The sequence below is a fragment of the Melanotaenia boesemani genome, chromosome 18, assembly GCF_017639745.1.
Source record: "Melanotaenia boesemani isolate fMelBoe1 chromosome 18, fMelBoe1.pri, whole genome shotgun sequence".
Classification (NCBI taxonomy): domain Eukaryota; kingdom Metazoa; phylum Chordata; class Actinopteri; order Atheriniformes; family Melanotaeniidae; genus Melanotaenia; species Melanotaenia boesemani.
Window position 1 is genome coordinate 14,495,898 of NC_055699.1, and position 14,638 is coordinate 14,510,535.

Sequence of the window (14,638 nt, forward strand, 5' to 3'; positions counted from 1 at the left end):
TGATGTGCCAGCTTGATTGAACCGTTAAACAACTGAATTAAGCAGAATCACTGGGTCAATTTTGAGCATAAATCACATTAATATTACATTAACCACAAACTTAAGATTAAAGACTTGTATTATGCTTCATTATCCAGTTTTATTAATCAAAGGTGTCTCTTAAACTTGATATGAAATCAGGAAAACTCTTTAGGGAATTGGTTCTGGACGAATCAGAGAACTCATCCAAATGATGCTGCGTCTCAGGTGACGAGGAGGAGCTGTAAGTCTACCTCTGAGGCAAACGCACTTCCTGCATTGTCCACTGCAATATATAAACCCGCAAAATCGGACTTCTCCAGCAAAAAACTCTCCACTTTCTCCCCCTCTCCGGTCCATTACATAGCTTTTCGAGGTGATACTGCCTTGGCAACGCAGAATTGGTTCAAGGCAGAAGGCGCAAGAAAAAAAAAAGAGGTATGGTTCTGGATTGTGTGTTGGACTGTCGCTGTGTCTTTTAAATTTTATATTTAAAAGGAAAAATAGGAAGTTTGTTGTTTGAGCTTGTTAAAAAAAAGAATCTCTAATTTATTTTTAAAGTCTTGTCTGCTTGATTTATTTTCAGAACCATCCAGGATTCGGGAAATTCTGTCTGCAGCTTTCATAAAAACCGAACATGAAACCTCAGTTACTCGCCATAGACTTTGTACTCATGTGCATATCTTGCGGAGCAAGTGCACTGGCAACGACTATTCCCGCTGTCTCCGCGTCCTCGCCGGCTGCCAACATCACCAATCCTGGCGCAGCGCGCAGCCACGGAACAGACGCCACGGCTCATTCCAAAACCAGGAGGAAGCGTTATATTAGTCAGAACGACATGCTTGCCATTCTTGATTATCATAACAAAGTTAGAGGGAAGGTGTTCCCCCCAGCCTCTAATATGGAATACATGGTAAGTGGAAACTTATATGGACTTGGTGTCTTCAGCTGTGCGGCACATTGCAGTGCATTATGCAGGCACTTTCAAAGGAAAGAGGGGTCATGTATGATACCAGTACCATTTAAAGTAGAGCATGGAGAAAACAGCAGTGGCTAGTTGTTTATCTGTTAGATGTGATGGCGAAAGTGTAAATAGTTTTCAGCCCTGTTTTACATACAGGTTGCATTTTGTGGAATTGAAAGGTTGCTGCAAGACATCTGATGCTGACACATGGGCTATCCATTTAAAAGCTGCATAAGTTTTCAATGATCGTATCAATAAAATTCATTAGTGGTGCTTCTATTACAGCGCCGTAGACATGATCCATTCCCAGAAAAAAACACACTTGCACATTCACATGACTGTTGACACATTTAAATATAATGTATTTAGTCTGACTGTTAAACAAATGGAATTCATTAAAAGAGTGACACCATGAGATACTAGGAAGTTTTTCCTCTTACGTAACCACACTGATGGATGGGTTTTGCTGTGTAAGTACTGAACAGAACTATGAATTTGCATCTCACTGCTAAATGAAAATTGTGTTTTGCTATTTTGTCATTTCTACATCTGTTATATAATGGATTTCCTCACCTTTACCATGTTGCTGTGTGCATGCGTTTAGGTTTGGGACGACACATTAGCCAAGACAGCCGAAGACTGGGCTCATGCCTGCCTGTGGGAGCACGGCCCGCCTCACCTTCTCAGGTTCCTGGGTCAAAACCTCTCCGTCAGGACAGGACGGTGAGTGACCTTTGACTCCTCTTCCCGCTCCCCAACATCTGCTGCTCCTCTCAAGGATGACCGTCTCTCAGCAGTAGTGGTTGTTTCCTCGTAGCCCCCTTCTTCTTTCCCCTAAAAGTTTCTGCACTGTGACCCGGGGTGTGCTTGAGGAATGCTCCTGTGACCCTTTATATAAACAAAAGTTCTGCTTTCAGCCATGACCCTTGAGGACAAAAGCCTATCCCCTTTAGTGGGTCTTGACTTTCCATTTGGAAACATAAGGCACCTTCATGTGTTCCTAAACTTTAGATTTTATGAGGAACAACATGAGACTCAAGGGAAAGGAGTTTATTCCAACTGCTCCTGTGCACTCAAAGAGAGAGCTCTGTAGTAAGAATTCTTTTAAAAGAAAACTACTGTAACTGCTCTTAGATAGCAATGTTATATTCGCTGTCTGAAAGAACAGCACAGTTAGAGTACTTAAGCTCATCCTTGGTAATGAAGTAGGTAATTATTAAAGCGATGTCTAAGAAAGTAAAGGAGACACTTGAAGGTAAACCTGAAGAAAATCACAACGTTTAGGGCTAAAAAATAGCAGAAACTTTATTTAATCATAACTTCAGACTGAAATAATTTCTGCCCTGAATAAACCTGCTAACACCTGCAAACCTCTGACTTTTGGGCAATGAAAAATGTCCTGTTGCTGTACTTATTTAGTACATTTTTGGTCACATGTTAAACACTTAAAGCACTTTAACAGATATCATATTTACCCAATGGCACACACACTCATACAGCACTTCCATAGGTTATTTATTACCTTATTACCAAGTGCTTTTTACTGTCACACACATATTCATATCCCAGTGTGTTCATTGGGAGGCAAGATGGGGTTTAGTATCTTGTCTAAGAAGACTTTGGCATATAGTTTAATTGCTGGTCTTCTAATTGGTAGACAATTGTTCTTTAACCTGAGCTACAGTCATATCTAATGTAATGTTAACGAATTTAATGCAGTGTTGTATCAAATGAGAGTCTAGTTATTTCTCTGTTGAAGCCCTTGGTTTTGTTTTGTTGCTCACAAAGGAGATGAATGACCAAGAATTTAAGTTCAAATTTAACCATTAAGAGTCAACGTTAGTCTGTAATGTCTGCAATTTTTTAATGAATAATCACTTTATCTTTGTTTTTCTGTATTTTGTTCACAGCTATCGGTCTATTCTTCAGCTGGTGAAGCCTTGGTACGATGAGGTGAAAGATTATTCTTTTCCCTACCCCCGCGACTGTAACCCTCGATGCCCTCTCAGATGCTATGGACCCATGTGTACCCATTACACACAGGTAGTTAAACACTTATTCAGCTTTTCATTAAAAGCAGTTGCACTTGTGTAGAGGGGGAAATTAACCAGCAGCTGATCTCTGTTTCACAGATGGTTTGGGCAACATCTAACAAAGTGGGCTGTGCTGTTCACACTTGCTACAACATGAATGTATGGGGCTCGGTATGGAAGAGGGCAACATATTTAGTCTGCAACTACTCACCTAAGTAAGTAGAACTGTTAACCTGAGAGTTTACTCTGTCGTTTGCATTTTATAACCTGATTATGTGTTAATTTCATGCTGTAGGGATGTATTTTCTAGCGACGGTACAGTGACGACAGGCTTAATCCCAACACAACCCACTCTGTTCTGTGCTGAGTTATGAAATGCCACCCATGTTGATGGAGGTTTTAGATAACCCAAATACAAGCCTGTGAACCGGTACCATATTTCCAAAGAAAAGAAAAAGTCTTTAAATAAAATTCAAAGCTTTCCCACACTTGTGATTCACTTGTGACCTTGGCTCCTTAATCTCACTGGTTTGAACTTGATGGAAGAGTAAGCAGGACATTCATGACCTCTTTCAGTTCACCAAGAGGAATTGTTGCCTCTGTTGTTTTAGAGATGAGGTTGTGGGTTGTGATATAATCCTGCTTTCCACTCTGCAAAGGTCACTGATGTCATTGTTTACAAAGGGAATGTGTAAAAGATGCTAGTTGGCAAAACTATGATAAAATGTCATTTAATCCAGTGGCCTTTCTACACTTAGGATGCATTTGAAACAGACCCTGATACTTTATTTACACTTTACTCTTTAAAAAAGCAGATCTGCCGCTTACTGAAGATCACTAAAAGCTCCAAAAGCCCACCTTGAAATGACAATTGCAAATAAAAATAGTTTTTTTTATTCCTTACTCCTTGTCCATATTGACTCTTTCACAAAATATTTATTGCTCAGTTGGTTCAGGTGTATATTTCAAGTTCATTTACAGTAATTCCTGCTGTCTTCCAGGGGTAACTGGATTGGAGAGGCTCCCTACAAAGTGGGTGTACCCTGCTCCGCCTGCCCTCCCAGCTATGGGGGCTCGTGCAGCAACAACATGTGCTTCCCAGCTCTCAAGACAAACTACCTGCACTGGTTCAAATAAACACAGGTTTCCTCTCAACGTAAGCTGACAACCTACAGTACCACAGAGACAATATTTTAAATCGAGTAAGGATTTGCACAACAGTTGTGGACCACACTATTTTGTATATATGGGCTTATTTAAGGAACTGAACCTACATTGGAAGGCACCGGGCGATTTGATAACTTGTAAATAATCTGTAAATTAATTTGTTGCATTTTTACCGGATTGCTATGACTATTTGAAATGATGAAATTTATGAAAATATATTTATATGAAACATGGATCTTTCAACAATGTGTACTGTGTGGTGCTGCAAATGCATTTGTCATTGATTTTGTTTTAGTTTACAGTTGACAATGTGGTAATTAAGGACATTAACAAGTGTCATAGCTCATAATACCTGCTCACTTTGGTGCTATGGGCATCACACCTTCATGCTGTGTGCTCTGCCTTCACAAGAATGTTGGGATCAAACAGGATCAAAAGGATCAAAGCTTTTGACCTAGGAGGGGAAACCCACACTGGCAGCGTCAGCTTTACTGTGGCTTTGGTGCCAACGGTGACCTTTAAGCAGAACTTGGTATATTGACTAAAAGCTGCATATTTGCAAAGGAGTAGTGCAACACCAATAAAGAGTGAGAAGTCTTGCTGGATTTCTAGCTTTTATGACGGCTTCATCTGTAGGAAGGTGCTTTGGTACAGAGCTGAAGCACAGCAGAAAGGGAGGAGAGGACTTCCAAGTTGTATTCATTAAAACTTCCAAGCTAAGTTAAACTTTTTGAGAAGGTTACCAAGTTCTGCTCTAAGTGTCCTGCAACAAATAATGCAGCTTATACTTTGCGTAGACTGGGACATCTCCAGTTGAAGGCCAATTATGAGCACAGATAACACCTCTGCTGTCAAACGCTTTTAAAAAAACAACAAGGTGCAATTTTAGTTTCAGTCTGCACTAATTAACTTGAGTGTCATGCTAAGGCTGAGAATATACTTGCTTTTTAGCCTTGTATTCGTATAGATGACACTTTGTCTCTACGAGTGTAACAAAGTGAACATAGTTGTTCACATACTTGCTTTTGCTTTTGGATAGAGTTGCAGAATTCGTAGGCTGTAAACAAAATGTTAAATGCATTTTACCACTGTTGATCTTCAGACCTTTCCATCTGGTCAATTAGGTCCATAGACTGTCCCTAGAGTTTACTCGTAGATTGCATTTTGCAAATGCATAGCTATAATTTCTGAGGATGTGCACAAATGATGCTGAAAACAAACGCAACATTGCAAAGCAGCCAAGACGAATATGCACTTGAATAATTAAATGCAAGTATCTTTTCAGCCTAACAGTTCAACCTACGGGGCATTGCACAGGTTTGTATTCATTTTTCATACATTTCTGCTATAAATCTGACCCACATATCTGCTCTGTAATCATACTTATGTACATATATAGGTATATAAGTATAGTGGTATGTTATATACCATTATGTATTTTGGATGTTTTCTATATTTTCTTATGAATGCTGATTTGGTTTTGGGAATCATGCACTGAAGTGCACCTTAATTGTTTGTAAATTTCTAAAATAACAGAAAATGATTATTACTTTTGTATGTTTAGATAATCATACCTTGACTATCTTAAAACAAGTATATTGTAAGTTATTCTTTTTTATATTGACAAGATTTAATTAATGATTTTTTTTTTTACTTTTTGTAAAAGAATTACAGTATATGAAAACATATTCAACACATTCCAGTGGACAAAAAGTTACAATCATAGGAAAGTAACGTTTTTTTCAGCACTGACAGTATTTAAATCAACATTGAGATATTTATGCAGTGAGTTGCATTTTTCTTTTTGTTTGTGTGTGTGTAATAAAATGCTCTATTTTGATTTGGTTTTTTTTATTGTCTTTTCTCTGGCTAAAAACAGTGTTACAGTGCTTTTGTCCATATTCTGATGCTGTCTGATATTCATCAGCATCTAAAAGAAGCAGTTTGACTCTTTGATTCTCAATTAAAATTCCACATCCTGCCTATTAAAATCAAAGAGGGAGAAGAAAAAATATTTGGGGGCTTTAAGTGAAGCCTAACAAGAAATGGTTGATTTTGGCCGCAGCTGTCTGTGTCTACATAAATGAACAGACAACTGATAGGGTTTTAGGGGACCCTCTCTGTTTTAATTTTGCCTCTTGGAACCACTGACCCTACTTAAAGGGAGAAGCAAGGAGCAGAAAGAATGCTTGAGGTAAAGAGTGGGGAAATTAGTGCCAGTGCCAAACAATTAAAAATTGAGAAAGTCTACAGGGTAACATTTTCTGCTGTATGTATAACAAACGTTGCAGAAAGTTGGTAAGAAACAGAGTGGTAGGACTTGAGATGTAAAGCCATAAATACACTGATGTGTTGAGCAGATGCTGAAGTTCCTGCTCATTTCTCAAGCTGGAATAGCATGGTACAGGCTCTGTCTAGTGAGCGTGAAAGCTACCAGATCAGCAGGCTATCAAGGAAACTTTTTAGCAAACAAAGAAAACTATAACAAATTTTATTCCACAGACATTTACATTTGGCTCAGAGGGATACAATATCTTACCTTTTTATGCTAAACCTTATATAACACGATGGTTTCCATTCACTTCTTTGACTTTATTAAGAAGCTCCGAGCAGCTTTTAACATTTTCTGGAACCAGACAGAGTTTTTGAGGAACACATTGCTATGTGTGGGGAAAATAATATGTTTGTTCAGATGCTAGACTCAGCACCAAACAGATAATTGGTGGATGTTTAAAAGCACATCACTGTGATGCAGTGAATAGTGAGGCAATGCACAACATCAGTAACCTACTACTGTGTTCAGTTTCTGTGTGACTAGTGTGTTTCTTATCAACATTTCAATTTTATTCCTTAGATAGGTATTCCTGTAGTTGTCTTTTTCACATTGCATTTTTTCTTATTGTTGTATTTTTGTTGACCGTAGTGAAAGACTTTGCAAAATGGTCTCAAAGTGGTCATAAAACCATCACACTCTTTACATTTCTTCATGTTTTCTTGCTGTCTGCTCAGGTTTGGGCTTGGTTAGGATCTGGTAGATTCATACATATTTTAAAAGCCAAACAATAAGGAGATGCTAACTCTCATTCACTGAATGCTTTTTAAGGCAGCACCTGTTTACACTCACCCATCTGAGCTAGACATTTTCAGAACAATTGCAGGAAGTCATGTTGGTCTCTCCAGTGATGAACACCAAACCTGTGGGGGGTAAACCACTGTCCACTTTTGACATCAGGACAAAAAGATTATACATAAAGAAAAACTAACTTGCCAGTTGACTTGCATGCCAGCACATACTCATCATCTGCTGATAAATAGTTGAATCAATGTCTGTTTTCATAATTAAGCAATCAAATTCAGCTGTTATTGGTCAAATTTGCTTAATTGATGACGTCTATTGTCACAGTGATGACTGGGGATTCATGTGCTTACTGGTAATTGGTGACTTTGCCATGTCTGCAAAAGAACTGAATCCATTACTTCCTTAGTTTGATATCTTTCAGTAAAATATGATGGCTTATATAAAACGATATCCTACCATTAAATTTATAAACAGTATGTCTATTATCTTTGCAACAGTAGCAAAGCACAACAAGTAGCTTCTCCACCTAGTCTGTGTTAGTATTTCCTTGTAGCCTGCTAGCTTGTCATTACACAGGTTTCGGACAGCACATGCAAATTAGCTGTACAGCCTTACCCTGAAAGTAGTCAGGACTGGTAACCCAAATATCCTATTTTTGGAAAGATGAGCTATCTAAAATCACAAGACTGTAGTGGTTCATGTCAGCTGTAGCCTCCATGGCTGACTTTGTTTGTGATCTCTTCTAATGCATCCTAGGGACATGTTAAAAATGTTTTAAACCTTATTTTGTATTTTATTTTTAACATACTTTGAAGACAAACTTTTCACAATCTTTCACATTAAAACATTCCATCTTATACCTTACAAGGTCTTGCCTTATTTTCAGCAGATACAAACGCGGCAAAGTCAGAAAAGACTATTGTGTAAGTTGTGTAAGTTGTGTTGTGTCACAGAAAATATACAATATGCATCCGTTTTTACTATAAAATCCTTTATATCTCATGCCTTTTTCGTTCTTTTCCCTGAGACTAGCCTCAAAAGCAAATTGTATTTGGGTCTAAGACAAAGATGAAGAGCCTAAGCCTATTTTTCAGCCTCCAGATGTTGCAGCAATAAATCCAAGTCAACTAAAACCATCAACCAGTGCCAACATCTACTGGAGCACAATGACACATCTGTGAGCTCATGTAAAGGTGCACCTCTTTCCCTAATAAATGAGAGTTGCTGACTTGTCAGATCAAATGTTACTTCTGAAACAGTTTAGTTCCCTTTAAGTAAGAAGGTGATGAAACGTTGATTTGCTGAGAAGATTGAGACTTCATAGGGACCACAGCAGGTTGATAGATGGCAGTAGGCAGGTTGGAGAGAGTTTGTTTCCAAATGTGCAAGGAGTTATCCAACCCCAATACTGGTGAGAAGATGTACGAGAAAGAGTTTAGTATAATAATGAGAAGGAAGGATAAATCTTTTGTGGGGATGGAACTTGGTGAGGGTGGGGAAGTTTTGTGGTGTTTGCTGCACAGCTGCAGAAAGTCTCCTTTATAGTCTCTGTACTCTACAACCTCTCTGCCCTCCCTGACTTGAAAACTTGGCTTCACCAAGCCTCGAGGGGGATCTTGGGAGAGCCTTCTCTCTAATTCCTTTTTTTACTTGTTCTTCAGCCCCCCCCAAGTCCCCCTCCCCTTAGAAGCACAACAACCATGTTTATTTAGCTCCCTTTGCAGCTCAGCCGTCGGAAATGCACCCTGTGCCCTACCCAAGCCTCACTCTTCAAGCCTCCCCCAAATCCTTCTCTGGCAAAGCAGTGCAGCAGCCTGAAGACATCAAAGTAGAGCTACAACCTCTAAAACACACAAGAATCTTTCATTGCTGTATATTTCATTATGCCGTACTACACCACAGCTTTAACAATTTTGCATCAGACACAATTCAGTATCTTACCAGCAGAGTTTTTTGATGGGAAAGAAAACTGAATGTACCCATATTTCTGAAATGTGTGTAGTTCAGGTGAGAGCCTGTTGACATATTTCCCTGATGTCAGCTTCTTGAAGCATGTTTTGGGATCACCTTAAGGATTGGCATCTACATGCAAAAAACTGTTACTGCCATAAATCTCTCAGCACAGAGTTAACTTCGGGCTTTTGCAGCCTTTCTTCTCTTAAGTTGGATGGCCCTACTTCAAACAAGCAGTAGAAAATAACGCTTTTCAGGTACACTGATAATTTGTGGTGTCGTGGACTCTGCGGTGTCTATTTTTGTGTGTAACATTGTTTATTTGGGATGATGTTGCTATAATATGTGGGGAAAAAAGGTAATTTCTCTGAGGTTTTTATGGATGGATGTACGTGTCCTCCCATCACTGGAAACACGCGAGCACTGATGTTTCTTGCAATCATCCACAATGAAATAAGACACCATTTTGGTCTTGGCATGTATGACTTAAGTTATGGTCACTTTTCTCGTCTGGTGACTTTTCCTTCTAACATGGTCAAGTCAAATATAATTATAGCATATATGGCATACTTCAGGATAGATATTGCATAGTAGCACTAAGGACATAAGCTGGTGTTGTATCATAAAACTGTGTAGTCTATAATAACCTCATATGTGACATGAAAGTAATATGTGTTGTCTACCTGACATGCCAGACCCACAGTGGCTGTAAGAGTAAATCTACAGTATTTCTGACACTGAAGCAAACTAGACTTGACCCCTCTGTTTAAGTCTAAGAACACAAACTGAGGCAAAAGTGGCCCACATTCAGTGTTTGCCTTGCATATCCTACTGAAGTCTTTGTGTTGGATGAGCCAGTGTTAGCTTCCTTGTAGGGACGCCAGACAAGCGACATCCTGTAGCTGCAAGACACAGGCCAAAATCAATGTCCTCTCTGAAGCACTGAGCTGGGAAAGTTCTGCTTAATCAGATGGGCTTCCTCCTTTTTTCCTCAATCTTCTTTCATGCCCATGCTAAAGAAGCTCAGATAAGCTTTGATACCATCCACTAACCTTTGAACATTTGCTGTGCAGAGGGAATTCAGGAAAATGTGCTCTTTACTTAATCTGTAAAAAAAATATATATAATTTTTTTCCTCCCCATCTCTCAGAAAGGGTTCCAACATCTAGTTGGGCAAACCAAGCAAATGCATGACTGCTGCATTGTCTCCAGAAGATGATAATTAGTGACATTACACCAGAATACATTTGGCATTATTGTGAGGTTACTCGGTTTCTGTTGGTCATCACCACAAGCAGCGATCCATTCAACAAACAGCTCATTGAAGCAATAACACTGTGAAGCAGTATAGAAACAATTGATGCTAGAATACTAACTTGGTGGCTTCACAATTTCTTACATAAAACAATGGGATATTTGGATACCCACAATTTCCCAGTTCCCAGTCCCTCTACATTATCACTTTACCAAAATCCTATCCTTTGTGTTTGTTCAGGATCTCAACCTAAAAGTTTGAGAGATGGATGAGTCCTCCAATTTGCCCAGAGCTCCTTTTGTGGTGGAAAAACAAGAGAGCTGAAACTTTTTAGTTTGTTATTCAGGGATTACTCTTCTTTTTAAACCTGTAGTTAATTAAGAGGTCGTGTCTTACATGCTGATGATATGTGAAAGGACAGTGACACCTGGTGGTTATGTGAGAACTTGATGTTTGTTCTTTTTGTGCTGAGAAGTCCTTAGAAATGGAATCTATTAAAGATACAGCCACCACTATTCAGGAGGCAAAATGTAACTGGAATCCAGTTCATTAAAGTGTCATATGATGACACAGTGAGTGAAAATGTAACAGTCAGTAATGACTGTTAAAAAGAGTTTTCTTTACATTAATATTTCTAAAATCCAGACTGCAATAACCATGGCAAAGATATATGACTGAGGCTGTTTTGTTTCACGTTTTTGCTCTTTGCCAGAAAAGATACACAAACACTATCATGAAACTTGGTGAAGCCCTGTCAAAGAAAGAAACTTCCCAATTTAGGTGCAGAGTCAAATCAGTTTCTTTGAACAGCAGAATGGGACACTGGCCTTTGCCAAGGATGCATTCCCTTAAAGCTACTCCAGTTTGGTTAACTGTAAAGAAAACAAAGGAAATAGAAATAACACTTTGAACAGAGAAGACACAGCGTAATGTATAGCTAACATCATGCCTAATTTTTATATACAAGGGGAGGAACATAGGAAGAAATCATGGTGGTTTTTTTCCGTACTGTGACAGAGCATTGAAAAAAGCAGACATATTCATGCTCAGAAAAGTCAGCAGACTGTGTTTCAGAGTGAGGATTAAAGGTTTAAAGACTGACACATTACTGGCATAAGCAAAAATGACAACATTTAGGTTTTGAGGCTCTTATCCTTTAATCTTTAGGACTAAACCCTTTAATGTTTGGTGGAGGATATTTTGAGTCACAAGATTTGAAAGAAAAATGTGTAAAACTGATGACTTAACCAGACTCAGCTGATTTATTAGACATGATGCTGTGCTATATGTTCTATTTTACGTAAAGAAATAAGTTTTCTAAATTTGGTACTTCAAACACAAAGCAAACAATAACCACAACACTAGCAACAAGTTTAGAAGTGAGTGCAAGATAATAGGATTGAGTTGTGTTGAAGGATGAGTGTGATCATGCAGATGCAAGTACGTCCACTCCAAGGATCAGAAGCAGAAAAATAGGGGCTCAAGACTCAAGAAACTGGTTACCATGAAGCATACTTTTTCTCCGTCTTCATATGTAGAAACCATTGATCTGCACTTATGATGCATTAGCTGAATTTTGAGAGAATATTTTAACATTTTACTAATGCATAATATATTAAAAATGGTGGGAAAAATGTTTTTATTCTAATTAAGTGTTTTCACATGCTGGCTAATCCTTTCATTCCACTGCAAACTTTAGTTATGTGTTCTGAAAACATAAAACTATAATTATGAAGAACTCAATAACAAGTTGATTCAAAAGAAGTTAATCAATCTATACATTCCCTGCAATCCAAATAAATTACAGTTCATATAGCTTATCTCACAAATGCACAACCGTCTCTTCACCACTGGGGGACAGACGTGGACAATCTAAGCTCTGACTAACCAGAGGTAACTATCTGAGGCAGAATACTGCTGATAATGTCACAGAATTATGTAAAACATCTGCCAAATGACCTTGATGATCTTTACTCCTATTCTCACCCCAACGCTGTTCCAACAATCTGACCTCAATCCAGCCCAACCAGAACCATTAGGGAGCAATGCACACAGGCCAACAAATAGTATTATTTGAGTGTTTGTGTGGTTCGCTGCTGTGTCCAGAGGCTACTGTTGTGAGTGGATGTGGGGCCTGGCACAGTTTTTGCATTCTGCTGGGTTCATGGGGTTTCTCACAAGACCACATGCTGAATGGAAGAGGCACAGACTGGAGTGTCTGGACGCAAGGCTTAACAGGGACTGCTTGGTGAGATAGCGAATGCTTCTATGTGAAGCATTTACAACAGATGCAACAACAGTGGAGCAGTAGAGGGTGTTCTCATGCAAAACTTCTAAGAAGAAGGAAACACAGGCATGAAATCATTTATATTGCTCTACCTCTGACACAAATAGCTTGTATTTACTGGCAGGCATTGTAATAAACATTAATCAGAGAATGCCTTGTTTGTTACAGATGGCCTGACCTAAATCACCACACTGTAAATCATACAAATCCCTGAGCAGTTGGTAAATATTTCTTTTATCCACAAAATTTTCATACTCTGGGTCAAAGGCATCCTCTTACAGTCATGCCTTTTGTACTTCAGCTATAAACTTAATGTAATCCCATACCTATTAAACTTATTGTGTTGAAAATAATTGCATGTTTCATTTAATAAATATAGTATATGTATAGCATGTGGGCAAATGTGCCAGCACATGCACACAAACCCCTTTGCTGCCTGACCTCTGACTTTAATACAGTAAGCACACATACACACCCTCTCTCACACTCTCACACACACTTTATTGAAATGTAGTTATGGCATAAACTCTGTGAGTCAGTTTGGTGTCTCTTTCCTCATGGGATTTGTGAGTAAAGGGAGAGCATTGCTATGTCAGCTGTGGTGAAAGAAGGGGGGGGTGGCTGACCGCAGAGTGAGGGCCGCTGCTGTGTCCGTGGCCGAGGCCCCTGCTACTGACCCAAAGAGCAGACAGTAAACCCTGGGTTTATGGACATTCTGAATGTGGTAGGTCCCCAGTGTGAGAGCTCTTGTATTGAATTTGCAGAAGTAGGTTAAAAAGGGTTTTATGTCCACGCTCTTTATATACACTGATCAGGCTCATCAATGAGTAGCTGTGGTGTCAAGCAACTAAGTATATTTACCCAAGCACCATACTTGAATGCAGATTGTTTTATTTATATGTTTTATTTACACTACAGAAATAAATATACTATTTAGGCTCCACCTGACAAAATATATAATCATAATTTTGGTTTGTAATAAGAAACAAAGGTTGTCATTGTTGGATTAATAAAACAAGAGCAGAATTCCTCTAAAAACTTTCACTTTTTCAGTTAAAATAGGCTAAATGAAGCTCAGAGTGGTGAAAATGTTCAGTTATTGTTTAGGTAACTAATATGGGATAAAATGTAATTTTTCATACTTCTCAATCTGGGATTATCTGGGATACAAACACAAGGCCTGGTACCTAGCAACTGTTTCCATGTGTCATAGCAATGGTGAAAATGACCAGATGAAAATGGGTTAATAAAAAAAAAAAAGCCTGTTTCTATAATGGAATTTACTCTGTTACAGTGGAGAAGGGAAACAGTGACGGCAGGTTAAGGTCTTGGAATTAACACAGAGTTGGTTTGTGTTTTAATGCCCCCCTTATTACTCACACAGACCCCTAATGAAGCCACCTGTGAACAGTTATAGTAGAGAGAGAGGGGCCACTTTTGTTGCCAGGCTCCACAAAGAAGGCAGATGTTTAAGCTGATGGAGAGGGAGACATTCAGACAAGCTTTTAGTTCATGTAACCCCTATGAGGAGGAAGTTTTGCTCAGATATTGTAAGAATAACAGCTTTAGTGCTTTATCAGCAAAGAGTAGTGTAGAAATCTACTATTTAAATCACAATAAAGTCATCATTGATCATAAAAATCAATTCAACTACCTGAAAAGGCATCATGCAAACATCTGTTTTTAGCTTGAGACTGTCTTTACACTTTAGTGTGAAGGGGTTTAACTTCTTAAGCATATCATTGGAGAAAAATTAAAGCCAGAAATTTTGCTTATTTGAAACTGTATAGGCTACACGCACCACCACGGACGCGCACTCGGGTCTTGGCACAAGAACCGGAGGGCTTTTTCCAACCTTTTTGCAGAGGCGTGGTCAGGGGCG

General features: G+C 38.8%; 1 protein-coding gene across 1 annotated transcript; it reads left to right on the forward strand.

Moving 5' to 3' along the window:
* Positions 1 to 335: 335 nt before the first annotated feature.
* On the forward strand, positions 336 to 6,020 carry pi15a (peptidase inhibitor 15a). The gene is made up of 6 exons (XM_041968378.1): positions 336 to 456; positions 605 to 931; positions 1,587 to 1,705; positions 2,893 to 3,025; positions 3,115 to 3,230; positions 4,017 to 6,020. Exons 2-6 carry the CDS (start codon positions 656 to 658, stop codon positions 4,150 to 4,152), a joined length of 780 nt encoding a protein of 259 aa, XP_041824312.1. The 5' UTR covers positions 336 to 456; positions 605 to 655; the 3' UTR covers positions 4,153 to 6,020.
* Positions 6,021 to 14,638: the final 8,618 nt, after the last annotated feature.

Bases quoted from the DNA above. Each gene is read 5' to 3' on its own strand.
- pi15a (XM_041968378.1), top strand. From the start codon at position 656: ATGAAACCTCAGTTACTCGCCATAGACTTTGTACTCATGTGCATATCT. The intron at 1,706-2,892 runs GTGAGTGACCTT...TTTTGTTCACAG, and splicing joins CTCTCCGTCAGGACAGGACG to CTATCGGTCTATTCTTCAGC. The intron at 3,231-4,016 runs GTAAGTAGAACT...GCTGTCTTCCAG, and splicing joins GTCTGCAACTACTCACCTAA to GGGTAACTGGATTGGAGAGG.